The sequence below is a fragment of the Laccaria bicolor genome, genomic scaffold, assembly GCF_000143565.1.
Source record: "Laccaria bicolor S238N-H82 LACBIscaffold_99 genomic scaffold, whole genome shotgun sequence".
Taxonomy (NCBI): Eukaryota; Fungi; Basidiomycota; class Agaricomycetes; order Agaricales; family Hydnangiaceae; genus Laccaria; species Laccaria bicolor.
Window position 1 is genome coordinate 15,040 of NW_001889970.1, and position 25,897 is coordinate 40,936.

The 25,897-nt window shown below is 42.2% G+C and overlaps 4 protein-coding genes across 4 annotated transcripts in view; 2 read left to right on the forward strand and 2 right to left on the reverse strand.

The window, feature by feature from the left end:
* The window catches only part of LACBIDRAFT_335595 (uncharacterized protein), a gene marked incomplete at both ends in the record, with an annotated part of 1,050 nt that extends 731 nt beyond the window's left edge, over positions 1–319 (forward strand). The window contains one exon of the mRNA XM_001890462.1: positions 149–319. Within this exon, the coding sequence (XP_001890497.1) occupies positions 149–319 (171 nt within the window). The remainder of the gene's footprint in view (positions 1–148) is intronic.
* Positions 320–5,351: 5,032 nt separating this feature from the next.
* Positions 5,352–6,046, reverse strand: LACBIDRAFT_335596 (uncharacterized protein; the record flags this gene model as incomplete). The annotated part of the gene is made up of 5 exons (XM_001890468.1): positions 5,352–5,383; positions 5,437–5,544; positions 5,598–5,704; positions 5,758–5,818; positions 6,019–6,046. 5 exons carry the CDS (start codon positions 6,044–6,046, stop codon positions 5,352–5,354), a joined length of 336 nt encoding a protein of 111 aa, XP_001890503.1.
* A 10,377-nt stretch (positions 6,047–16,423) lies between these two features.
* On the reverse strand, positions 16,424–20,320 carry LACBIDRAFT_335597 (uncharacterized protein; the record flags this gene model as incomplete). The annotated part of the gene is made up of 15 exons (XM_001890469.1): positions 16,424–16,440; positions 16,480–16,623; positions 16,673–16,756; positions 16,986–17,072; positions 17,121–17,186; positions 17,236–17,243; positions 17,355–17,380; positions 17,969–18,000; positions 18,270–18,706; positions 18,737–18,752; positions 18,786–19,124; positions 19,175–19,352; positions 19,401–19,664; positions 19,739–19,767; positions 19,891–20,320. 15 exons carry the CDS (start codon positions 20,318–20,320, stop codon positions 16,424–16,426), a joined length of 2,157 nt encoding a protein of 718 aa, XP_001890504.1.
* An 841-nt stretch (positions 20,321–21,161) lies between these two features.
* On the forward strand, positions 21,162–25,111 carry LACBIDRAFT_335598 (uncharacterized protein; the record flags this gene model as incomplete). Its single annotated transcript, XM_001890463.1, has 12 exons — positions 21,162–21,324; positions 21,663–21,939; positions 22,116–22,177; positions 22,470–22,699; positions 22,776–23,026; positions 23,075–23,490; positions 23,550–23,783; positions 23,866–24,243; positions 24,318–24,383; positions 24,434–24,649; positions 24,752–24,876; positions 24,932–25,111. 12 exons carry the CDS (start codon positions 21,162–21,164, stop codon positions 25,109–25,111), a joined length of 2,598 nt encoding a protein of 865 aa, XP_001890498.1.
* Positions 25,112–25,897: the final 786 nt, after the last annotated feature.

The window sequence follows — 25,897 nt, forward strand, 5'->3', positions numbered from 1 at the left end:
TTTCATCTGTGGAATTGCCTGGTATTGATGCTGAATAATGAAGGTGCAATACATGGACAGAAGATAAATCCATTATGGGACTTGTGTCATTCCATTTAGCCTTGAATAAACATGGAAACATGAATGAGTCATTCTGTGCAATATACAGTATGGTTGGCTTTGGGATGGGTCTTCTGACAAACCTCTTGACTCCAGCATGGGGAGTGAAGTTTATGTGAAGGTTGTGAAGTTTCAGACGCCTGATGTTGTGACAGTGTGCAAAGGTGGTAACTGGAAAGTATCGGAATTGAGAGAGCGCGAGGGTTGTGAGGTTTGGTGAGGAAAAGACGCGAATAAATTCAGTCCATAGCCCTTCTGGGATGGTGTTCCAGTTTCTTATTGGATATCCTCCTGTAAGCTTGAAACTCTTTAGCGAGAGAAACTGCTGCATCAGGCCTGTCTGCATGTCCCAGTCAGAGTCATCCAAATGATAACGAAGGTGGTATATATATTGGGTGATGTGTGGACTGGCATGTAAAAGTTTGGAAAGGTGTTGAACTGAGGGCCCCACAACAGAAATTGTTGTAAAAAGACATCTTTGCGATGGTTGAACCAACAATCGGCATGTTTGGGACATGGAGGACAGTGTTTTCCAATCTTCAGCAAGTGTAAGCTGGTCCAAGACGGTATTTTGTAAGATGTCAAATGGGACGGTGACTTGCATTCCCTTTTCTAATTGTTTGTCAGTTCAATATGGTAGTAGATTAGCTGGCTTACTTGTGATCAACTTTTTTTTTTAAGGTGTAGTATGGAATGAGTGCCAGCAAGTGCTGTGCTGTAGGCGCAGGGGTTTACAGACTGCGGAATCTGTTGGTGATGGCTCAGATTCTGGTTCAAGATGGTGTATGTTGAAGTTGAACCCAGTGATGTCACATTTTTTGAAAGAAATACAAATAGTTTTACCCAGCTGGAAATAGATACAAACAAGATTACCGGCCCCAGCTAGAGATCAGATGAGCCTGATCTTACGTCATAATTTGGCGGTAAGATTCAATACAAACAATGATCATCTTACATGCTAACTGAACTACCATGCGCATGGTAGTTCCATTTGCACATGTTTGTTTTCAATGCCGATGCCAGATACTTATGTCATAATTTGGCGGTAAGATTCAATACAAACAATGATCATCATACATGCAAACTGAACTACCGCGTGCGCGGTAGTTCCCTTTGCACATGTTTGTTTTCAATGTCAATGCCAGATACACTAATCGACAGAATGTTAGTATTAGGAAAACATATGACATTATAGACTACCAGCGCATGACTCATTTGTTGCACCCTTCAGTCCAGGTGCATCTTGCTTAACTTCTCTCCAGTGTCATGCTCCTCATCCTCTTCATAACCAATCCTTCTCTTCAGCAATTGGCTTGCTTGACGGGGTTCTGCACCTCCACTCATGCGACATGCAATACTTGCATTCTGTTTTCTGTCAGTTAGCATTGTGTACTTTGGCTGAATTAGCTTACTCATAGTGGACTGCAATCTAGTAGAGTGATAGCACATAGCACCACCAGTAGTTTGTATCTTTGTTGCTTGAGCGGTATTGCAATGAATGATACCTGCACTTCCACAACATCTCCTGGACGTATCTTCATTGGGTTGATTTCATAGTATCTGTGAGGTATTAGTCAAATTTGAATCATTTGAGCGCTCCATTGCTTACCGTATAATATTATTGGTTCCTTGTTGTGCTTCATAATAATCAACCTTATTTTCCAGGAGGTGAACAAATTCATTGGACAATGTGTTCGTAAGTATATTGTGTGGGTCAATCTCAGTGCCAAAGGAAATAGGAGTGTCACCGTTTATATCACGTCGGTCTGTGAAATAGCGGTTGCCCATATCCAATACTTTGAATGTTTCATAATAACTAGGAACCCATGCATCCATGGTGTTGTGGGGTAGTGATCACTCAAAAATGTGCTGTATGTCGTAAATGTTTTCAATCATGGTGGAAGACTTGCATTGCAAACAATACCCTGTATGCGCAGTACGACTTCTTCTTGGCTGTTGTCGTCAATGTTGGTCTTTGTGAGCTTCCAACATCTTGGTTTGTCCACCTCTGTTACTGAGCATAAATCAGACATTCCATCCACCTGTTATTGGGGTGTGAGTATATCTCAGATAATCTATAACACTATACCACTGCTCACCGAATTAAAATACGCCAATTGTACAACCTTTGGACCCTTCGTTGTCCTAGCAGTTATGACGGCCTCAAGCAGATCACCTAGTATATAAAATTAGTGACTCTACACATCCAGTTAAAGAGGGTACTTGCATGCTTCTATCTTGTTGTAAAAAGAATCCATTGCAGTGAACGATGTACTGTGACCGGTAAAGTGTTCCAACTACAGAAGGTGGGGTGGGTTTGATTCTCTTGGAGTTTTTGGTGGCCTTACCAACAGATCTGCAGTGGTTGATGAGCCCTGACAAAATATGGTGCGATATTGTCAGATGACTTGGCTAGATATTTTCTGATGCATTTTGAATCCCTGTGGCGCTGTTTAGCTCAATATAATACTGACTAGAGAGTTTTTGAAAAAAATATGGTGCAATATTGTCGGATGACTTGGCTAGACATATTTTCCGATGCATTTTGAACTTGTGTAAGAGGGCCATTGCAAGCATGGCAGATACGAATCCTTTTTATATTCAGGAAGCCACAATGCAGCACCACAGCATTCACATTTTTGATTATTTAGGAAACTGGTCACCTCCTGAAAGCCCATCAGATCTATACCCATTATATATATATATTATTGCTATTTTTTATTGGACAAATTGTATATTTCCATGTATATAAAATACTGGACCTTACAGAGAGTCCCTACCTTGAAAGCGACAATAAGTACTATGCTCCATTTTTCACTAATTTTTTCCAGTCCTTCATAGCTATTTTTAACTAGATTATTATGTATGGAATTTTCTTCTGGACCCTGAACATGCTCCCCAGTATTGCACAAACAGTGAGCATCTTCCTTCAATTTCTTTCTGATTTTTCTACTATTATATTGCCATTTTTTGATTCAAAAAGTGCACATTACCTCAGTTGAAAATATGCCATGTACTCTGAAAATGGTCCCCAGCATTGTCATCAACAATGCATATTGTCCCCCATTTGTTCCTGATTTGTCTTCTGTTTTTATCGCCATTTTTCCTTTCAAAAAATGTTTGACAACATCATCAAACCATCAAATCTTATGGGAAGAAAGGCAAGATTCAGTGTTAGAAGTACTGAAAAAATCCTTGAGATAACAAACTAGTGTCTTTATAAACTCAGAGGACTCATAACATCATTGCTAACAATGAGCACCATATTCCAACTTTCTCTGATTTTCATGTTATTTTCTGGCAATTGTTGAATAAATTTCCATATAAGGAAATGCACCTGGGACCCTTGAAACAGTCCTAACATCAACATCAATAGTTAGCACCATTCTTCAATTGTTTTCCATTTTTTCTGCCATTTAATTGCTATTTTTCAGTTGGACAAATGCTGAGTGCCATATATGGAAATTTACCAGAGACCCTGAGAGTGTTTTCAAATGTTGTCACCAACAGTGAGCACCATCAGCCATTTTCTTCTAATTTTTGTGCCAATTTATTGCTACTTCTTCATTTGAAAAAGCTTGCATTAGCTTGATTTTGTGCAAACATATATCTATTTGTGCACATAGCTTTTATTACATAATATACATAAAAACAAACTGTATTTTTCTTGGTGTTTTATTTCATTTATTTTAGATTTTATGTTGGTGAGCTTCAGATTCTTCTTTGAAAAAGTATGTTTATTTGTACTTTGACCTTATTACATAGTATATCTCAATGAATTGTATACAGGTATGATCCCTGAAATTTTACATTTTTTCTGCATTTTATTTCATCTGAATTGGACTTGATTTGGTAAAGTTACACATTTTTCTTTAGGCAACGCTTGGAACTCAAGAAGCGATGACGCACGAACATTTCCCGATCGCTTGATGGGGGACAGTTTCGTGTGTCATAGTAGATCTCAGATCAGTTACCATTTTCGGTAATAAATGCAGATTCATGTATAACTCAGCGAGTTTTGATCCAAATAACATGATTTCTTTTGTGATGGGTACTCCTCATTTCCGTGGTCATGGTGATGTTACATTCCTGGTTAACAAACACAAATAAACAGTTGCAAAAACAAAATAGATGATAAATTTTACATCTGATCAATGCTGATACTTAAAAGACTATTGATATACAGGTTAAACAGTAACAAATATTCACAAATAAGTGGGAGTCATTTCAATGTTGATTTTGGGATGTTATAGGGTGCACAGAATCTCTAATTGTGTATTTCTGAAGTAGATGACATGATCTATTTCCTTTTTAAACGATCTTTGCCACAATATACAAATGCAGGGGGGGCAGATCTCAGGGGGTAAGTTTTAGATCTCATCTCTCATCTCTTGTCCTCTTGGCATCACAGATTCCGATGACACATGAAACTTCCCCCATCAAATGATCAGGAAATGTTCGTGCATCATAGAATCTTGAGCATTTGTACCAAGGCTGTGCAACTTCGGTAGTATTCATCATAGATTCCGATGACGCACGAAACTTCCCCCCATCAAATGATCGGGAAATGTTCATGTGACATCAAATCTAGCTCTTCAAGTTCAACTTCCCACGGCACCTTCTCTTTGCCACAGCACCCTCTCTTTGTGGTGCGCTCTGGTGTTTTGCTGAGCGCTCTTTGTCTTGGCCAGTCCAAACGATTTGTGCAACATATCTACTGCATATCTGTCTCCTTTGCACACTCATCGTCGTCTTGGCCAATCCAAACGATTCAAGTGCCATGTATCTACCACAATTGTCTCAGTGAGCAATACGCCAGCTTCACCATGCCATCTCTATGCACCTGTTGTCATCTTGGCCAGTCCAAACACTTCGACCATGTTCGTCTTGTGGAGTAATTCACTGGGTTCTCCAATCCCACCATTTCCTCTTCATTGCACACATGCTAAGCGCCAAGATCCAAGCATATGGATTCAATTACCATCAACTGTGCTGCGGGGGGTGCCACCATTGAACAGACTGGTGTTAAAGGTGTGAAGGGTACCCACTGCTATTCTACTACTTGCACACATGTAGTAGTATCAAAACAAGTCTACACTGAAGGGAATCAAGCCACAGGAAGGTCTTGGCAGAGTTTAGCATAAGTTCAAAAGACATGAAATTACAAACAGACGTACCTCCACAAAGGGTCAACGGATTCATAAGCAGTTTGTTGGAGCGTTTTCAAGATGTGAAGTAGTGTCCAAATGAGTCTATGTTGAAGGAAATTGAGCCACAGGAAGGTCTTGGGCAGAGTTCACCATAAGGGCAAAAACATGAAAATACAAACTGACATACCTCCACAAAGGGATGACGGATTCATGGATGGTTTGTTGGAGCATTTTTGGGACGTGTAGTAGTATCGAAATGAATCTACGCTGAAGGGAATCGAGCCACAAGAAGGTCCTGGGCATAGTTTATTACAAGTCAAAAAAACATGAAATTACAAACAGACGTACCTCCACGAAGGGTTGATGGATTCGTAAACGGTTTGTCGGAGCGTTTTCGGGACGTAAGGTAGTATCCAAACGAGTCTACGTTGAAGGAAATCGAGAAACAGGAAGGTCTTGGGCAGAGTTTAGCAGAAGTGCAAAAACACGAAAGTACAAACAGACGTACCTCCACGAGGAGTTGACGGTTTCGTAAACGGTCTTTTGGAGCGTTTTCGGGACGTGAAGCACTATCCAAACGAGTCTACGTTGAAGCGAATCGAGCCACAGGAAGGTCCTGGGCAGAGGTTGGCATAAGGGCAAAAAGACGAGTCACGGCATTGCCCGAATGGAAGGTAGCCCGCAAGGGAAGTACGTCATTTTCGGATATTTCCGTGACTCAACTTGTGAGTCGTTCCTTTTGATGTGGAATATTCACCATTCTGCTCACAACTTCTCAGTACCTTCCTGCAGTCCATTTTGCTTGAGCATGGACTCGATTCAATACCTACGCATTCCACGAACAAGCTCCACAAAACCGTTTACAAAACAGTCAACTTCCCATGGAGGTAAGTAGGTTTGTATTTTCGCTTTTTTGCCTTATGCTCACCAACTGCTCAGTACATTCCTGTGGCCTGTTTCACCAGAGCATGGGCTCATTTGCACAAGTTGTCAGGACCTTAATTGTTCTAACTTCAATGTAAACAAGTTGAGTTGCATGAACATGAAAATAGAGGCAATGCATTCATTCATCAGAGTCTGGAAGCCAAATAGAGCAATATATTAGCCACAAGCTACATCAACGACAACCTGGATAGGGCTAAAAGACAGTAATAATCAAGGAATGGTCAAGTAGACTAGGAAAGTCATGTAGGCGAACCAAGCAGATGATCGTGGGAAGAAATCACTTTCGTGGGAGAAAGTCAAATTTCAGCGTTACCGCGCTGAAAAAAGTCCTGAGATCCTGGGTAATAAACGAGTCTCTTCGTAAACTCAGAGGACTCGTAATTTGTATTTACCTACATTTATCTACATTTCAGAACAATCCTACAATGAAGGAGTGCATACTGCAAAAAAACCCATGTCATTTGGACCAGATTTGGCAGAGCTACATATAAATCTTCATTTTCGCTAAAAATGATGACTAAGCGATGACGTGCGCCAAGGATCATCTGAACCTGCGCTGGGGTTCAGGCGATCCTTGGCGCACGTCATAATTTGGCGTCATTTGGCTAACACTTCAGCTTTTGCGTGCAGCTCATATTAGCAATTTTGAAAGAAAATACTGTAACTCTGTCAAATCTACTCCGAATTACATAAAATAAAATCCAGAAAAAAGGTAAAATTCCGCGCAATCGTATTACTTAAAATGCTGCACTATATATTACATAATTGGCATGTCATTGCCCAAGTTATACCTGCAATTCTGAAAGAAAATACTGCAACTCTGTCATATCACTTCAGTCACCCAGTGCCAACTGACTATTAGTCATGCAAACTCCACGTAAGTTACATGACTAAATGTCATAGACCATATCTATATTCTAGATATATATGGGTCCTAGAAAGCCCTGAAATCTAAAATATATTCTTGAGACATGGACCCTGAAATGTCACACAAAAATTATAATGTCTGTGTCACACCCCCAAAATATATTTTGCAAGTGAAATGCAGTAAGGATATATTTTTGGTGAGTGGACCCTGAAATGTCACTGTCACACCTTAGAAATATATTTTTGCCCTGGTTTGGCCTTAGGATATATTTTGTGAATCTGATGTGGTAAGGATATATTTTTCTGGTCTGTAGGGGTGTCAGGGGTCCTAGTTTCAGCAAAAAAACTTGTGATTTTTTTGATGTCTGTGGTATATATTGTGGAAGATTGTGCAATGATTTCCACTATGTCTGGCTTGTGCTTCCAGTATGTAGATAGCAATAAGGGCATCAATAGCATATGTGATCTACCTGAGTTGCTTAAATATTATCCAATGAATACAGTTCATATTACAGATTCTTTTAGCTCCTCAGAGTTCACAAAGTACTTTGTTGTTTCTCTCTTATTCTTCCTCTCTTTTTCCTCCCTCTCTCCTCCTGTCCCTCCCTCCCTCTTTCTCTTGGCTTTTGATTGTAAATTTATGGACAACCAATTCCATTCTCCTCTAAAAAATTTGGACATCAATGACATGTGTGATTCACCTTGAAGCTATTCAGTACAAGATTCCTGAGTTGCTTAAGTATCCACCTTGACACTATGAATACAGTTTGCACTAAGTTTACAAAGTACTTTGAGCAGCCTTATAACTTTACTTCAGCTCTGATCCTCCAGTCACATCTTATCTGCATACCCCACCAACATGTGTATTACCATCCCCACCAGTCAAACCCCCACATGTGATGTCAAACCTCTCTTCCAACCCACTTTCAAACACAAGAGTTCACAAAGTTCTTTGTCATTTCTCTCTTTCTCCTCTTGTCAACACATTCAGAAATGTCTGAAACCATCCTCCAGAAAGCACTGTGCTGCTACCTTCTGTTTTGCCACACCCCCTTCCACAATAGAGGCTGATGCTTAGCAGCGGCAGCAGGCACTTTGCTTGCTGACAAATATGCTGCTTTGCACCAATACAATGCAACTTTTTCTTTTGTAACAAAGGAAACAATGTTCAAGAGCTAGTTAACTGGAAAGATGTATGTAAATTTTGGAGCTGGCACTAAGAAAGAGACGACAATATTATGTTTTGAAAAGATGAGTTGTTTGTACAGGTTTGCTCACTCGCATGCGCAATATGCAAGAAAAGACAGAAGTTTGTTTTTAGCTGTTTGGTATTTATGACCTTGGGAGACCTTGACAAACAAGGTGACATCCAATGCGATGTATCTGGCAAATCAACATGCCATCTCAGAGGTACAACTTCTGCTTGTTTTGGAAGGGGGGTGGTATTCCAGCTAGATGCAAAACCCTAGACACCTCCTGAAAATTTCTGGTGTCCACCTCACTTTGTGCAAACAACTGCATTTGGCACAAGTTTGTATCATGATAACTTCAATTGGAGTGTGGAGCACTCCATTACACTGCATTGGTGGAGGACTTGCATCGTTTGTGCCCGCTTCCACCCTCAAATGGTTGTTTGCACAAAGCGAGGTGGAGTCGAGAAATTTCTGCAAGGTGTCTAGGGTTTTGCATTCAGCTGTCACTTGTTGACTTATGATTGACTCTACTAGGATATATTACCAGGATATATTTCGTATCCTGAAACAAGATCTTGGTAGATTTTATAAACTATATCCTGGACTGGATATATTACCAGGATATATTTTGTATCCTGAAACAAGATCTTGGTAGATTCTCTTAACTATATCCTGGACTGGATATAATACTGGGATATAATACTAGGATATATTTCTAGGATATATTTTATATCCTGAAACAAGATCTTGGTAGATATATCTGAAGTTATACATATATACTTAGTAGATTTGTCTGTAGAATTCAGAAGAGAAAGGTGTATTTCATTCTATATAACTACATAAAATGTACATTACTACATTGAATATTGAATAAATAGAGGGAAGGAGTGAGGGAGGTGGTAGGCAGTGAGGAGGAAGGGTGAGGGTGGTGGGCAATGAGGGAGAAGGGAAAAGGGTGGTACACACTGAGAGAGGGGTGATAGGCAAAGGGGGGAAGGAGGTGGGTGGTAGGCAATGAGGGAGGGGGGAAGGAGGTTGATAGGCAATGAGGGAGGGGGGGAGAAGTGGTAGGCAGTGTTGGAGGGGGTGAGGGTTTTGGGCAGTGAGGTGTAGGGGGTGGTGGGCAGTGAGAGAGAGGGGGTGAGGGTGGTGGGCAGTGAGTGTGGAGTATTCAGCCTCGTCGCCGGGTGTGGGTGGTGGGCGCTCAGCGTGTCTTCGACGCCCTCGTCGTCTCGTCGGTTTTACGCCCTCCTCCTCCTCCTCGTCCGTTTGCCGTCGTTTCTACGCCCTCCTCGTCGTTGTCCGTCGTTGGTACGCCCTCCTCGTCGTCGTCCGTTCACCGTTGTGGTTGTCGTCCGTCGTCCTTCGTCTGTTTGCCATCGTCGTCGTCCGTCTTTCGTCCGTTCGCTGTCGTGGTTGTCGTCCGTCGTCCTTCGTCTGCTTGCCATCGTCGTCGTCCATCTGTCGCCCTTCGGTGTCCTCGTCACACCGTTGATTGACGTCTGTCCCGCCTGGCGTCGTTTCGCGTCGTGACGTGGCCGTTGACGGGCGGCATACCCCTCCCTTTGGGAAGGGGTGGCGTGGTGACGTGGGGTGCTTTCCTTCAAGGGCTGGACGATGGAGGTCCTTTGTTAGAGATGTTTTGAACTGGGGGGGGCTTACCGTTTACCGTGGTTGACATAGAATGACGACGACGACGTAATTGTCGTCGTCGTCGTCGTCCGTCCATCTGCAACGCATAGTGGCCACGTCGCTGACGGCAACCTGGCCCGGCTTGCTCCTGGGGTCGGTCATGGCCCTGGGACCGTGGCGTGGGCTGGTCGTGGTTTTTCGTGGGCGCTGGTCATCGTTCGCCACTTGGTCTTGGTGTTGCTTGTGGCTGTTGTCGTTGTTAGGCGGTCGTAATCGTTTGTTGGGCGCTGATCGGTGTTTGTTGGTTGCGTGTGGGTGTCGAGTTGTTGGGCGCTCGTCGTTGTTTGTGGCGTGTGGGGGTCGACTTGTTTGGCGGTGGCATTCTTTTGTTGGGCGGTTGCACTTGTTTGGTAGGGCGGCCGTCGTTCATTGCAGTGGTGGGGGTTGGTGCCGAAGTGGTGGTGGGGCGGTGTGTCGCTGTTGTGAATGTTGACGTGGTGGTTGTGGGTTGAAGAAGGAAGCCATGTCACAGATTGTGACGTTGGCATCAACGTTCAAACTCGCGCACGCTCACGCCCAAATCCCAACTTCATGAGGAAGCCTTGTTCCCACTCACGCGTGAATTTGTTGTGTTTATTAGAATTTTGTAGTGTGTAGTGTCCTCCTTTTCAATATAAAACTTTGTAGGGTCTGCATTTTGGGAGTACAAAATATTTGTGGTGTTCATTTCTCATAACAAAACTTTGTAGTGTTCACTTAATGGGACTACAAAATCCACAGTCTATTTTTTCATTGTAAAAGTTTGTAATATCCGCTTTTTCATTACAAAAATTTGTAGTATCAGCTTTTTGTGACTACAACAGTTTATACTCTCCACATCTTGGGACTACAAAAATTTGTATGTCTGCTTTTTGAGACAACAAAAGTATGTACTAGTATCTTGTAGTGTCGTTAAATTTGAGTAGGTACATGGGATATGGTTCAATGTTTCAAAGCAGTTGACTTTAGCCACATACTTAGCCCTCTATCATATTGATTCTTTGTACCCTCCATCAAAGTATGGTCAAGAATGACCTGGATATCTACCCCTTGCCCATAATGAGTCTTTCCATCATATCTTTGAAGGGTTTGAATTATCTGACATCCCAGAGTAAGGTGGCCTCTCTTTCTGATTCATGATCACTATCTATTCCTTTCTCATAGTCAGTCTTGACCATAGTTTTATGGGGGGATATGGTTCAATGTTTCAAAGCAGTTGACTAGCCCTCTATCATTGATTCTCCATTAAAGTATGGTCAAGAATGACTTGGATATCTACCCCTTGCCCATAGTGAGTCTTGACATCATCTCTTTTAAGGGTGTAAATTCTCTGACATCTCAGAGTAAGGTGGCCTCTCTTTCTACTACATGATCACCATCTACTCCTTTCTCATAGTCAGTCTTGACTCTTGACCATAATTATATGGAGGGTAAAGACTTGATGATGTTGGGCTATGTAGCTAAAGTTAACTCCTGTGAAGCATTGAATTATAAACCCATGTACCTACTCAGAGTCAAGGACACTGCAACATACTTACCAGTAGACACTGCATTGTTGTAGTCCCAAATCCAATATGAACAGTACAAAGTTTTGTTATGAAAAATGCGGACACTACAAATTTTTTGTAGTCCCACTCTACAAAGTTTGAAATGAACAGGGGGACACTACAAAATTTCAAATTTGGGCGTGAGCGCAACGTGAGCGTGATCCTATGCGTGTTGATACCAACGTCACACAGTGTGACTTGGTGACGTTCCTTCTCGCTTCAACCGACAACCAACGCCAACTACTCCACCTTACCACCACGTCGCCGCCATGTGTCACGCAACCCCCCACCATGCGTCGACGACCTCAATCATGACGATCAGCACCCACAAAAGTCGATGAGACGACGACCACAACGTCGTCACGGACCAACCACAACCACCCTGACACCACAGGAACGACGCGGCAGCGCCATGTCACCAACTCGCAAGCATACGAGATCAATGGAGGTCGACGGCAGGCGAGGACGATGGTGACGAGGTCATGCCAACACAGCCTGGTAAGCAGTCACCACCCCACGGTTCTCCCTTCTAATACCAAGTGCCACGTCGCTAGCTGCGACGTGGCAAACAGACGACGAACGACAAACGATGACCGATGTCGCGTTCGTCGTATTTCTTTTGCCTCGAGGGCCACGACGACCGCCCAAATAACGAAGACGACCATGGATGAGGACGCAGGCGGTGGACCACAGATGAAGACGAACGCCCATGGATGACCACGAGCGCCCACCAACGGCTACGAGCGCCCACCAACGTCCACGAGCGCCCACCGACGTCCATGAACACACACGAAAGATCACGATTGCCCACGGAACGACCACGAACACTGGCGAACGTCCATGAGCACCCACCAACAAGACGAGGACGACCGCCCACGAACGTCTACAACCGCCCATGAATGAAGGCGACTGCCCGCCAACGAAAACGACCGCCTGAACGGACACAAGCAACGATGAGCCCAGGTGAGCTCTCCCTCCTTCCATCACTCCCTCCCTCCCTCCCCTCCATCACTCCCAACCCCTCCCTCCCTCTCCCCATCACTCCCCTCCCATCACTCCCTTCCCCTCCATCACTCCCCTCCCCCTTCACTCTCCACTGTTCCCCCTCCCCACCGCTCCCTCCCTCTCTCCCTCACTTCCCAGCACTCCCCCCCCTCTTTCATTGCCTGCCACTTCCTCTCCCCTCCCTCATTGTCTATAAGCCCTTCCCCCCCTCCCTGATTGCCCACCACCCCTCTCTTTGCTTACCACCCCTTTCCCCTCTCCCTTATTGTCCACCACCCCCACCCCCTTCCTCACTGCCCTCCCTCTTCCCTTTATTCAATATGAAATGTAGAATGTAAATTTATGTAATTATATTGAATAAAATGCACTTTTCTCTTCTGGATTCTACAGGTAGCTCTACTATGTAAATATGTACTGTACCAAGATCTTGTCTCATGATATAGTTCAAAATTATATCAAATATATATCTTGATAATATATCCTGGTTCAGGATATAGCTTAAGAATATATCTTGGTAATATATTCTTGTTCAATATCTTGTTGAATATATATCCTTGTTCAAGATATAGCTTGAGAATGGTAATATATCCTGGTTCAATATCTTGTTGGAAATATATCCTGGGTCAAGATATAGGTGAAAGATATATCCTGGGTCAGGATATAATTGAGATATATGTCTTGTAAATATATCCTTGTTCAAGATAAAGTGGAAAGATATATCTTGGTTCAGCATCTAATTAAAATATTCATGATATGGTTGAAAAATAGATCTTGATTCAGGATTTAGTGGAAAGATATGTGTGACTCCATGCTATGACATGGTGAATAGAATTCATTGACCATAAATTTACAATCAAAACTCAAGAGAAAGAGGGAGGAAGGCAGGGAGAGAAGAAGAGGAGGAAAGGGAGAAAGGAAGAGAAGGAGAGAAACAACAAAGAACTTGGTGAACTCTTTGTACATAAATTTACAATCAAAACTCAAGAGAAAGAGGAAGGCAGGGAGATGTTAGGGTTCACTAAATTCTAATGTTGGTGTATTACTGTAAATACAAAATACATTAGTACTTTGAGAGAAATGAAACTTAACTAGAGACCTGTTGTCCATGCAATGTTGAGTTGATAGAGGAATATCCCAGATCACGTGAGTTCCGGCATATCTTAATGCTGATGAAGTGACATATACTGACATGTTAAATGCATTCGTATATCAGGAGTGTTAGTACTAAGACTTTAACGATACTGACTAAGTAGTTGATAGCATAGAGCTTTATCAATTACTTAAGGATGCATTGGCACTTTAGTCTTTCTCAAGATCTGAAGTTCACACAAATTTGGGGTAAAGGTAATGATGTCTTCATGCCCTACTTTACAACAGCTTATATACTTTACATGAGTTCTAGATCCTAAAAGAATACCTTAGAATCTTCTGTAACCTTCAAGCACTTTCGCCGTTATGGTTTCAGAAGTTCTTTGTTCTTTGTTTAGGTACAAATTGTATTTGACGAACCTTTGTTTGGTTATTCTAAGTTTGTCAAATATTGACAAACAGTCGCATTGTGTAATACAAGTCATAATGCTTGGATTCGGGTATACACATCTTTAGAATTTAATTGTAAATGTGAAAATAACTTGTAAGTACTTGAGAAATGTCATAGAGACTTAGGTAGGTGAGATGAGAGGGAATGAGAGGGAAAGAAAGGTATAATGGTGGGTATAAGAAGTAATACCATAACAGGAGAGAAGAAGAGGAGGAGAGGAAGAAAGGAAGAGAAGGGGAGAAACAACAAAGAACTTGGTGAACTCTTGTCTGTGAAGGATGGTAATACAGATGTGGGTGGGGTATGCAGATAAGGTGCAACTGGAGATCTCAGAGGTGAAGTAAGGCAGAAGTGGAGGGGATTTCTAAGCAGCTAAAAAATTCCATAGTGTGAACTGTATCCATAGTGTCAAAGTGGATAATACTTAAGCAACTCAGGAATCTTGGACTGAATAGCTTCAAGGTGAATCACACATGTCATTGAGGCCCAAAATTGTTAGAGGAGAATGAATGAATCTGTAACTGGACTGCATTCATAGTGTGATTGGAAGTGGATGATACTCAAGGAACTCAAGTAGATCACAGATGCTATTGATGCCCTTATTGCTACCTACATACTGGAAGCACAAGCCAGACATAGTGGAAATCATTGCACAATCTTCCAGAATATATACCAGAGACATCAAAAAAAATCACAAGTTTTTTGCTGAAACTAGGACCCCTGACACCCCTACAGACCAGAAAAATATATCCTTACCACATCTGCTTCACAAAATATATCCTAAGGCCAAACCAGGGCAAAAATATATTTCTAAGGTGTGACAGTGACATTTCAGGGTCCACTCACCAAAAATATATCCTTACTGCATTTCACTTGCAAAATATATTTTGGGGGTGTGACACAGACATTATAATTTTTGTGTGACATTTCAGGGTCCATGTCTCAAGAATATATTTTAGATTTCAGGGCTTTCTAGGACCCATATATATCTAGAATATAGATATGGTCTATGACATTTAGTCATGTAACTTAAGTGGAGTTTGCATGACTAATAGTCAGTTGGCACTGGGTGACTGAAGTGCATTGGCAGCTGGTTTCAACAAGGTGCTTGAAGGAACACTTACTTTAGAAAATGTAAGAGATGAACTTAGACATGATCTTCATAATTTAGATCCTATCAAATTTCCTATAGGCAAAACAGGAGCTAGTGTTGGACAACTTACATTTGAAATGCTTAAGTATGAAAAAAATAATGCAGTGGCTGAAATAATATGTTCAGACTGTGGAAATGCATATGAAGTAGATGATACACTGGGATATGTTCTACATGCATCTGACCCTATACCAGAATCAACTTCAAAATGGATAGGGTCAGTTCAAAAGCCATCTACAGAAATATGTGGGGGTTGCTCAGGTGAAATGATTGAGCATGTATCCTATGCAGAGGTTCCAAAGATTATCATCCTGGAGTACCCATACTGTAATACTAAAACTAGTCACAAGGTAAAGTTTGTAGTAAATGGAGAAGAAGTCTTACTGAGCCTGAGAGGGATCATATACCATGGGGATAATCATTTCACCTCTAGAGTTTTTTCATATGAAGGTAAAGTATGGTTCCATGATGGGATAACCACCAAAAATAAGTGTATAGAAGATGGGCAGATAGATGATAAAAGCAATAATGATCTTAGATACTATCAAGATCAGGAACTTGTTTTAGCTGTATATTCTCAACTTTAAATTAAAACTTTGTCTTGATAAATTTAACATTAAAAATAGAATTCTAGCTTAATAAATACATTTATAACATTGAATGCAGGCCACATTGATTTGAAGCAAATGATTATAAAGAATTGTAAATAAATGTCAATTGATTTTACAATTTCTTAGACATTGTTACTGTAATATTATTTACAATCTCTTCACACTAATTTGGTTCAAGTTAATGTGGCTTGCATCCATTGTTAATGAAAATGTTAAAATATGCCTTTTTAGAAAAAAACTTACTCTACATATTTTTCAGCATTGGAGGTCCATGGGAAGGACTCATACATGCCATGCAAAGCACTGGCCCACACCCACAAGTCAATCTGTAGGTATAGAGCTCCATGGTTGAAAGGTGAATAGAATTCAAGAGAAGATCATGTTTTAGCCATATTTTTGCAATGTTTTGGGGATGGTCTAAAGCCCATGGAGAGTCACTTAAATTTCGAACAATGTGTTCTATACTGATAGAGTTGGCCATCAATTCCATTCGGTTTACTTGTTCTTCCAACCATAATGAAGCAAGAGATCCCAGGAAATGGTCAGTGCAGATGGCTATTGCATTGAAGTTAATAGTGCCCAAGAAGTCATCCAAGGGACTGATATGTTCTGTAATATATTAGTATTCTTCTCTCACCAGAGTCAGTAGATGGTGTTACCTGTTGGTCCATCATCTTCATTATCCAAGTCTATCTCACTTTCTCCTTCACTATTGTATGTGTACTTATCTTGAGAGGGTTCTTCATCATCCAAGGGGTCTTCATTATCCAAGGCCTCCTCCTCATCAACCCCAGACCCTTCATATTCTAGATCCCAGGGTTCTTCATCCTCTAACTCATCATCTGTAAAGAACAAATCAGATAAGACTTTAATTGTATTTACTAAACTAACCATTATAATCAGCAAAAGATGCATTTGCTTTAGGTGAGTCCAAATCCATCTGATCATCTTGATCTTCATTCCCATCTTGACTGTCTGAAAGATCTGTTATTAGCCACCCTTTACTCTGTTTTGATTGACCCAACCTTCTCCTCCAGAAGAGTATTTGGTATGTTTTCTCTTTCTGGTGCTTCGGCCATTCTTCTCCTGGTTTGATGATTGTGCATGAGTGTTTTGAGCTTCCAGCTTTCGTCGTGTGACTGTCTCTAACATTGCATCTCATCAACTGATGTGGTACATTAAACTTTACCCTCTCGCTACTTACCTTGATGAAGATGTTGATGCAATAGACTCATGCTGTCAATTGTGATCCCATCAATTTGTTTTTTTCTTGCTAGCCTTGCACCAATACCTATAGTATCTCAGTAAACCTGTTAGATAAATAAGAAGAACCACTTACGTTGTAGCTCCCACTCTCGGTTTTGACCCTCATTCTTGTTTTTCTTACTGGAGCCCCCACCCACATCTGCGACTATGATTCAGTATGAAGCAAATGTATATGGTGATATACTTACGTTTTGGCCTATTGGCTTCAGTATCTCGGTTTGTTATGAGTCCTTACGAGTTTACGAGTAAGACTCATTCTTTATCAACTGAGGACTTAGGCAAATTTTTCATTCATTGATTCATTTACCTTTCATCACCGCAGGAACATTTTCCCTTAAACAGAAAAGCAGCCATAAAATCAGGAAAAATAGTAAAAGAAATCAGCAAAAAATATGTAAAAATCAGAATATTGCTTAGTAAGGTGGGGAGGCTTTGTTCAGGGTTCAGGGTCAATATCTAAATATAGAAACCACCTAAAAGTTGCCAGAAAATCAGAAAAAAATACCCCAAAATTAAGAGTGATCTTCTCTGTTGCCATGGTGTTGAAGGGGCTGTGTCCAGTATTCAGGGTCCATATCCAAATATGGAAATCAAGACAACCATGTAAAAATATTGTCATATCATGCAATGTGACTATATCTTGAGACCAGCTTTCTTGCTCTTTGAGATATTGGTCAAAAATGCATGACAATTTCCAAAAAGTGTCCAATTTTTTCAGTATTTTGTGTTTTTCTCAATGAGGAATGGTCTGCATGACATCATTTATATATATCTATAAAGGTAAGGAAAGGGGCTACAATTGTTGTTTATGGAGCTAAGTGAGAGGCTGTGTTTCTGATACTGTGGGAATTTTAACCCAAAAAAGGAAATTCATCACAAATATATAGAGCATGCTATTATAGGTCACAAAATATAACTAACCATCCTCTTTCCTGAGATATATGCAAACAGGACTGTGGGAATATTTTACCATAAACAGAAAAATAGTTATAAAATTGGGAAAATTTGCTATAAAAAGAAAAAAAAAAAAAAAAAAAGAAAAGAATAGCACACATTGTTGCTATGATATTGATGGCTAGGCTCAGAGCTCAGGGTATATTTGCAAATATAGAACAAAACTCAGAAAATCATAAAGTGATTACATGACCAATTTCCTAATATTAAATTTAGAGTCCACAGAAAGGACTCATACATGCCATGCAAAGCACTGGCCCACACCCACAAGTCATATCTGTGTAGTCCTTGACATGGCCATACTGGGATGGTATAAACTTGGCCATGTTGGCCTTGTGGTCAATCCAATCCATGTGGATCTTTTTGCGGATATATGCAGCTTTGACAGATGGATCCATCTGGTCCTCGTCAACCTCCCCAGGTAAAACAGGATCAGAGACTGAACTGTCTGGTGCTTCAGGCCAAGGTTCAGCAGGGATAGTTTTTGTAGTATCTTTCATGGTGAATGAAGATGTAAATTTCGCCTGGTCTATTCGTACCCCCATTGATGATGGAAGCTGACGAACAATATAGGCAGATATTTGGAGCAGGCCCCACACCACAAAGTTGAATAATGATTTATTCTCCATAAGGACCAAACCGTCCCAAACAAAGTTGGCTTCCCTTGTTATCTCCCCTTTATTGGAGCTAGATTTTGTCAGTTTTCTGTGGCAAATGTCAATGTCTGTTACTCACAGCAATGACATCACCTCTGTTGACAATTTGAACAGTTGTCCAAACATACTGGCGAACCCGATTGAGTATTGACCAGCTCCGGAAAGCATGAAACGGGGTGAGTACAGAACAGCATTGATTCTATATAGATTCTTCTTCAACTCAATGCCAGGTCCCAGGATAATTGGAGTACCCCCGTGTCTGTAGAGCCCATTGAATATGCCCAAATAAAAGCAAGCCATCTTGACATAGAGAAAGTTGTTTAGTACAAAGAATCTTCCCATTTCTGTTCCACCTGTTTCTGGAACGTTAGTGTTCGACATCATGCAGGTATATCCTCCTGGATCATCTCCATCATCACGGTGGCCCTGCATTTGTCCAAAGATCCCCATGCCCACCAAGGCAGTGTCTACAACATTGAATCAGAAATAGTTGTAGTCAAATAACTGAGGCACTTACCAAAATGTTTCTCCCAAGGTATTGCAGGCGAAATGTTCAACTGTAAGGCTTGAAAATAACAATTATCTTCAACTCCCAGTCTCGGAATGTTGGAAGTAGATGTGTAGCGTTGGTACAGCTCTTGTATGTGATTTGGAAGGCAAATTTTCATTGCAAGAGCTCCAATTTCACTGTGTAACTAGAAATCCTGTTAAGCAGCAGGAATAGCTGAACAAAATAATGGTACCTTGATAAATCTCTTTCTGAACTTAAGTTGTTCATCCATAAACTCCAAAATTTTTCCAAACCAGTGGGGACTCCACATTGCATGGGAATGTTGGGTCGTAGATGCCATGGGATAGCAACGGGTTCCATTGATTCCAACTGCACCAGTCCTTTCAAACCATGTTCCCCCTCTCAATACTCCATTTTCATCGCAAGTTGGTGGATCAAGAGTAGCTTCTTCTTCTGGGCCAATCAGATCCGCCTGTAAGTCATCAAATGCTTTGATCTGTTCTTCAGTCATCATCTTCGCTCTATTTCATACTCAGACAATGATTTTTGTGTGGATGAGCAAAAACGTACCCATCCAGTATACAGACATTCAAGACATCCTGCAATCAGTCAAGACATGTCAAGGGTGTAGAAGCATATAGAGCAACCCCAGGTGGCACTTCCAATGAGCCTATGTATAAATTTTAACAGGTTGATTTGCATTCAGCACAGACTGTACACACCAAGTTTATCCATTAATGAGTCAGGTCCAATTGGAATTGACAATGTCTCTTCAAATTCAAATCTCTTCTTTTGTTCCTTTGGTGAAGTGTCGACAATGTATACCCAGGTCTCGTTTACATATTTGGATGCATCGGGCATGATTTCATTGAGTGCAATGTGTGGATGTGGATTTCGTAAACGGTAGACATAGTAGAAGCGAACATCCTGCCGCTCTAAGATGATGAGATCAGCATCTGGGACAACATACTGTTCATTGATCGGCCCATCCTTTCGCATGAATTCTTTTCCATCTAGTGGATAACGTGAACCTGCACCAAAACTTGATGCTTGAGTGAGGTTTTGTGAATCTTCCGGTAAATAAGTTTCTTCAGCCTCATTAAGAAGAAGCTCTTGATCAATATCCTGCTCCAGAAGGGTGCTATCCAACATTGAATCGGATAGTTGGTAGAACAATAGGTCGAATAGCGAGGTACCCGATAGTACAAACAGGTGCAGTGGTTGTCAAGGGTCGTGGGCACTGGTTTGCTGTGTGAAATGGTATTCAGGTGACGTCCTGTGGTTGTTGAGGGTGGTGGGCGACGTGCGTGGATAGCAAGGGTCGTTACGTGGCGTTGCTGGGTGACGTTGCCTTCACATAATGGTGTCAGTAAAAGGCAGCACAGTCGGGACTCACCTAAGACGACAAAATCACGTCATTCATCATCTCGTTGTCACGTCGCCTGGCAGCGATGTGGCAATGTGTTGCACGCTGTTGTGAGCACTCATTACTGGGGAGCTGTGGTTACTGGGCAGCTGGTGTAGGGCATCGGCGGGTGGATGGCACAGGTGGTGGCCTTTGGTGACGTTGTGCGAAATAGCCTACGTCATAATTTGGCAGGAATGTTCAAGGCAAATAGTAATCATCATATGCAATCTGAACTACCGCACAGAAGGCAGGTATTTGTTTTCAATGATGTTGAAAACAAAGACACTGTGTTCTCTACTTTGTTTTCAATTGACTCAACGCCTTGCACGACGACACAAATACGATGCATGTCGACTCCTAATGCATTCAACATGACAGTGGGCGATAAGCGACCACCATCGCCACCACTCGAACATCACCAACCACCATTTAAACGACAACGACGGGCAACAGACTTTACCACCAATGAGGACCAGGGACGACGACGACGACATAACCAAACGGCGTGTGAACGGCACCCTGTTCGTCGTCATTGTCTATTGGTGAGTGCACACTCATCTACCCCCTTTCATTTTCCTGATGACAATGCCAGATGCCACGTCGCTTGCCGTTGGCAATGTGGCAACCAAACCACGGACGATGACCTCTCGTAACGACGGACAACGACCTCTTATACCGACGGACAACGACCTCTCATACCAACGGACGATGACATCTCATCGTCCGTCGTTTCTGTTTGTATCATCAGGTGAGTTCATCCTACGTCCCCATCCAACCCGCTAACAACACCTGTCTTCCATGACGTCACCACACTACCAGAACCACACCACCAGAACCACATCACCATGACACACCACAGGAGAAAGCCATGCCACATCGCACTCAGCAACGTGGTCTCATGGGACACATACAGACGTGCAGTATAATGGGCTTGCAGACTGGCAGATGGAGGTTACCTTGAAGAGGTTGGGTGTGGTTGCGAGGAAGAGACGCTGTAGCCGGGGGCAAAGTTGAAGGGAGATGAGGTTGGAGATGGAGACGTGTTGCACTGCGTTCATACGCACGTCGTTCAACTAACCAAACCAGAATCAACTGCAAAATTCGTCGGTCACCAGTGTCCTATGTCTCCAATTCAGCACAAGATCTACAGCAAGAGTTATACTCCACTGTCACATTCAATCCCCCTTCCTCACTCATCGTCTTACGCAACATGCTCCGCCCTTGGAATCACACCATCGCCTGTTATCGACGTCAAGCCATTCACATACATAACATTCCCCCTTTCCAACAACGCCGCTGCCCCTTCAAACAACGATGCTCCTTTCCATTTAGGGCTTCGAGATGACAGAGCATTTGGTGAGGGGTAATCTTGGAGATTATTTGAGAGGTTGGGTAGTTTCCTAGCACTGTGTTTACATATGTAGAGTGCAATACATTTAAATCTTTGGAAATATGGCTACCAATACCAAACAAATGCAAAGGAAACTACCGCATGCGCGGTAGTTTCATTTGTCCCTATTGACATTGACCTCCCTTCAGCCACTTCTACTTGAAATCTGCTATGGACTCTGACACCTCCAGTTCAGCTCACGTGGTTAACTGTCTGTACTATTTCCACTCTCACTAAAGCAAGCACTCACACTGGTTCACCCCCATCAGGCCCTTCAGAATGCCGTACTGCCTCACCTGTGTTCTCAGCCTTTCCCTGGGCCACTCCACACATTGTACAAAACCCAAAGCTCTTGACTGACTTAACCGATGTAATGTCACCTCACAACTGTAACTTACCAGACTGCTTTCAGCACTTCATCAATTCGCTAAATTGATTTGAGCACTCGCTCTTTGCCTTTGATCAACTTGCTGTCAATTCTACCGACTTGGCAACACTTCTAGGCTTTGATGTCCCGAAAGTCTTGAAAGCATCCCACCTGGTCACCCTACATTCAACAACAACGATTGCATCATCAAAGGGGGAGTACAAAAACCTCGCTTCCATTCTTTGTGCATATCGAACACTTGAGGTCTTGGCTCTTGATGGTGAAACCGGTGTTCCTCAGCCTCCCATTCGCCTGCTTCCTCCCTTGTCTTTCAACAAGTCTGAGGGGGATAGTGTAAAGATTCATGTACGTCGATATATATATATATATTATGATCCTCAAGCTAATTTTCTTGCAGGGGTTTGACAAATTAGATAATTAGCCCAAAGTTCTGCTGAACTTCCGGAAACTTATGGGTCAGTCGGCACTACCTCAAATTCCTGACAACCTCCATACAGGAAGCAAACACCTTGCACTCTTATGGATGGCAAACAAGAACAATGAAAAAATGACATATGTTAATGTGGTTGACAATTTTCTCCAAGCCACTCTGCATCTTTATTACCTCAAGATGACTGAATTCCCAGATGGGTCTCTGCCTGACTATCCTGATATTTTAGCTGGCCGTCTCCAGTGTGTTAGACTCACATCACGTTGATATCCAACACTCATATATCTCAGTATTTTCAAAGATGAGAACTCTACAGATGAGTTTATCAATGATCAAGAGGAGGGGAAGTACTATCTGGAACAGTTACAGGCTGGAGAGACAGCTTCATACAGCCTCCACGAACTTGGGACACCTCTACAATTAGCACTGCTCCTGACTCCTTTCTATTTGCTCTTTCCATCCCGGATAATCACCAGGTCCTATAATCGTTGTCTCGTTCTTGAAGCCTTTGTAGAGTTAACTCCTTGGAAGACACCCCTTGTGCTTCAAATTGAGAGATCCATCTGGAGCTCTCTTATAGCCCTTGCTGATGTGACTACCACGCCTCATGAAGCTTTAACTCAACTGGTGTTGAGATTGCCATGGGCCGAGATAGAGGCAGCATCCAACAACCCCTGTGATTGTCGCATGTTTTGTGCCCCTTTAGGTGAGAAATGTTAGACTGCTTTTCAAACTTCATTTATCTAATCTTTGTTGTATTCACAGACCAGCCCTCTTCTTCTTCACCACCCTTACAGCCTAGTTTGGCTGCTGGAAGGCAATTGGCTATAGAAGGTGCCTCCAACACCCTTACTCTGGATACGCAAGTTAGTGGGCCCATGCCAGATGCCTCTGTCATCCCCAATCCTCAAGTCTCAACATCAATGAGGGATGATGCATCTCTCATCAATGAAGAGCAGCCTGAAGCTCACTCTATGCCTTCTCCGAAGGACCATGATGGTGATTCCTCAATGCTCCCCACACCATTAACCACCTGAACGTCCTGAATCTCCCTCTATGCCTGCCCCCACAATGGACCAAGATGGTGGTTCCCCGATGCTGCCTATGTCATCACCCATCTCTGAACGTCCTGATTCACCCTCTATGCCTGCCCACACAATGGACCAAGACAGTGGCACCCTAACACCCCCCATGCAATTACCCACCTCCGACCATCCTGAATCGCCTCCCCCAATGGACGATGGTGGTTCCCCAATGCCAGAAAGCCTAGAAACTTCATTGGCCTTGGCTCTCAACTCAGTTTTTCAATCCTGTCCCACATTATCCCCTCACCTTGGGACTGTTGATCCCTCTCATATCTCCCTCCCGCTCAATGTGTTGGAAAAAAATCTTCCAGGCCAAGACGATATTGAGATGGGTGCCCTTAGTGATTTATCATCATCTGAAGATGAAGATTCTGGTGGGTTGACATGTTACCTTTTTCTTCCATTTATGATCTGATAAAAATCAATTGTATCCTAAAGCATTCGTCAGCTAGGCCTGCAAAAAAAACAAATCCTGAGGCACAATCTTCTGACAATGATGATACTGATGATGAAGGTGAGGCATGGAACTTGTTTTTGTTTATTGCTGAAGCTCATCATTTCCAGAATCTTCGTCATCATCATCAGATGAGTCTACAGACAGTGATCTCAAGAAGCCCATTGGGAAGACCTCAAGGGGTGATCCTGGAAACTTGAAGAAACCCAGGGTTGGCTCATCAACGGTAGATGCTAAGGGACCCAAAACAGAGGCTTCCCAAGTGACTGGTAGGGAGGATAATCCTAGGAAACGCTCTCGATTCAGCTCTGTTGGGGATTCTCCGGGTAATCCGATTAACGTTGATGATTTTCTCTCAATGTTTGAACCTGCAATACTGCACAATTATGTGCATTTCATTTCATTTCAGTCTTGTTCATGCTAATCAGCTTTACAGGGCAAGGATGAAGAGATTTCTCTTAGTAGAGAAGAAGCTCCTCGCATTGTCTGTGACCGGTCATTCACAGTTTACGATATTGATGGCAATCCTCATGAATTCACACCCGAATTTCATGTACGTGTCAAACTTGTTTATGAGTTTTAATAATCATTTATATTTCATCATTCAGCATGGTGTCTTCAATGACCAGTTCCAAGAGTTTATGCAACTTGTTTATGATGGTTACATTGAGGGTCGTCCTCCTCACATCATGGATCCGCAAAACTCTTCTCTGGCAAAATTGCATCATCAAGACTTTTTGACCATCAATGTTCTTTGGGTAGGAGAGGCTTCATCATCTTCCCCTTGATTTGGAGTGCTGTAAGTCCTGAAATCCAGAACATTGCCAAGAATAATCAGGACTGCAAGACAGATGATATGGAGCACGCCCTCCATTGTCTTGACGTTAGGTAGAGCTGATGCAGGATCTGCAAGTGGAAATGAGTCAAAGATATAAACAATGAGGGGAGAATCTCACCGTTGTCAGAGATGCCACCCTCAATGAGGCCAACTTGGTAGAAGATCAGGATCCTCCGCAATAGGTGATGAGAGGGAATATGCTCCGTGTTTGTTAAAAACACTTCAGTCACCCACCTTGACCAAGCTATTAGCTAGGAAATCCTGAAAAATTATCCAGGCTAATAGATCCTCTGGCTGGTTTTTTTTTGGCCTTTGGAAGAAAATATATTATTGGATTTGATAGAAAATGTTTGACCTCTAATATTGTGACTAGAAATATTTGGGTAGATAAATTGTGTTCAAAAATATCCTAGTCAAGTGAAAGTGGTCAGAAATATTTGAAGGGTGTCAGACTGGTAAGAAATTTTTGAAGTGTTTCAAACTGGTAGGAAATTTTTTAGCTGTGTGACACTGCTGAAAAATGTTTGAGTCATGTCACACTGCTAAGAAATTTTTGAACCATGTCATACTGCTAAGAAATCTTTTTGCCATGTCACACTGCTTAAAAATCTTTTGACCATGTCACACTGCTCGGAAATGTTTAAGCCATGTCACATAGGCAAAAAATTTCCTGCCAGTGTCATGGAGTATCTGGGGTCCTAGTTTCAAAAAAAAAACTTCAAAAATTTCTGACCAT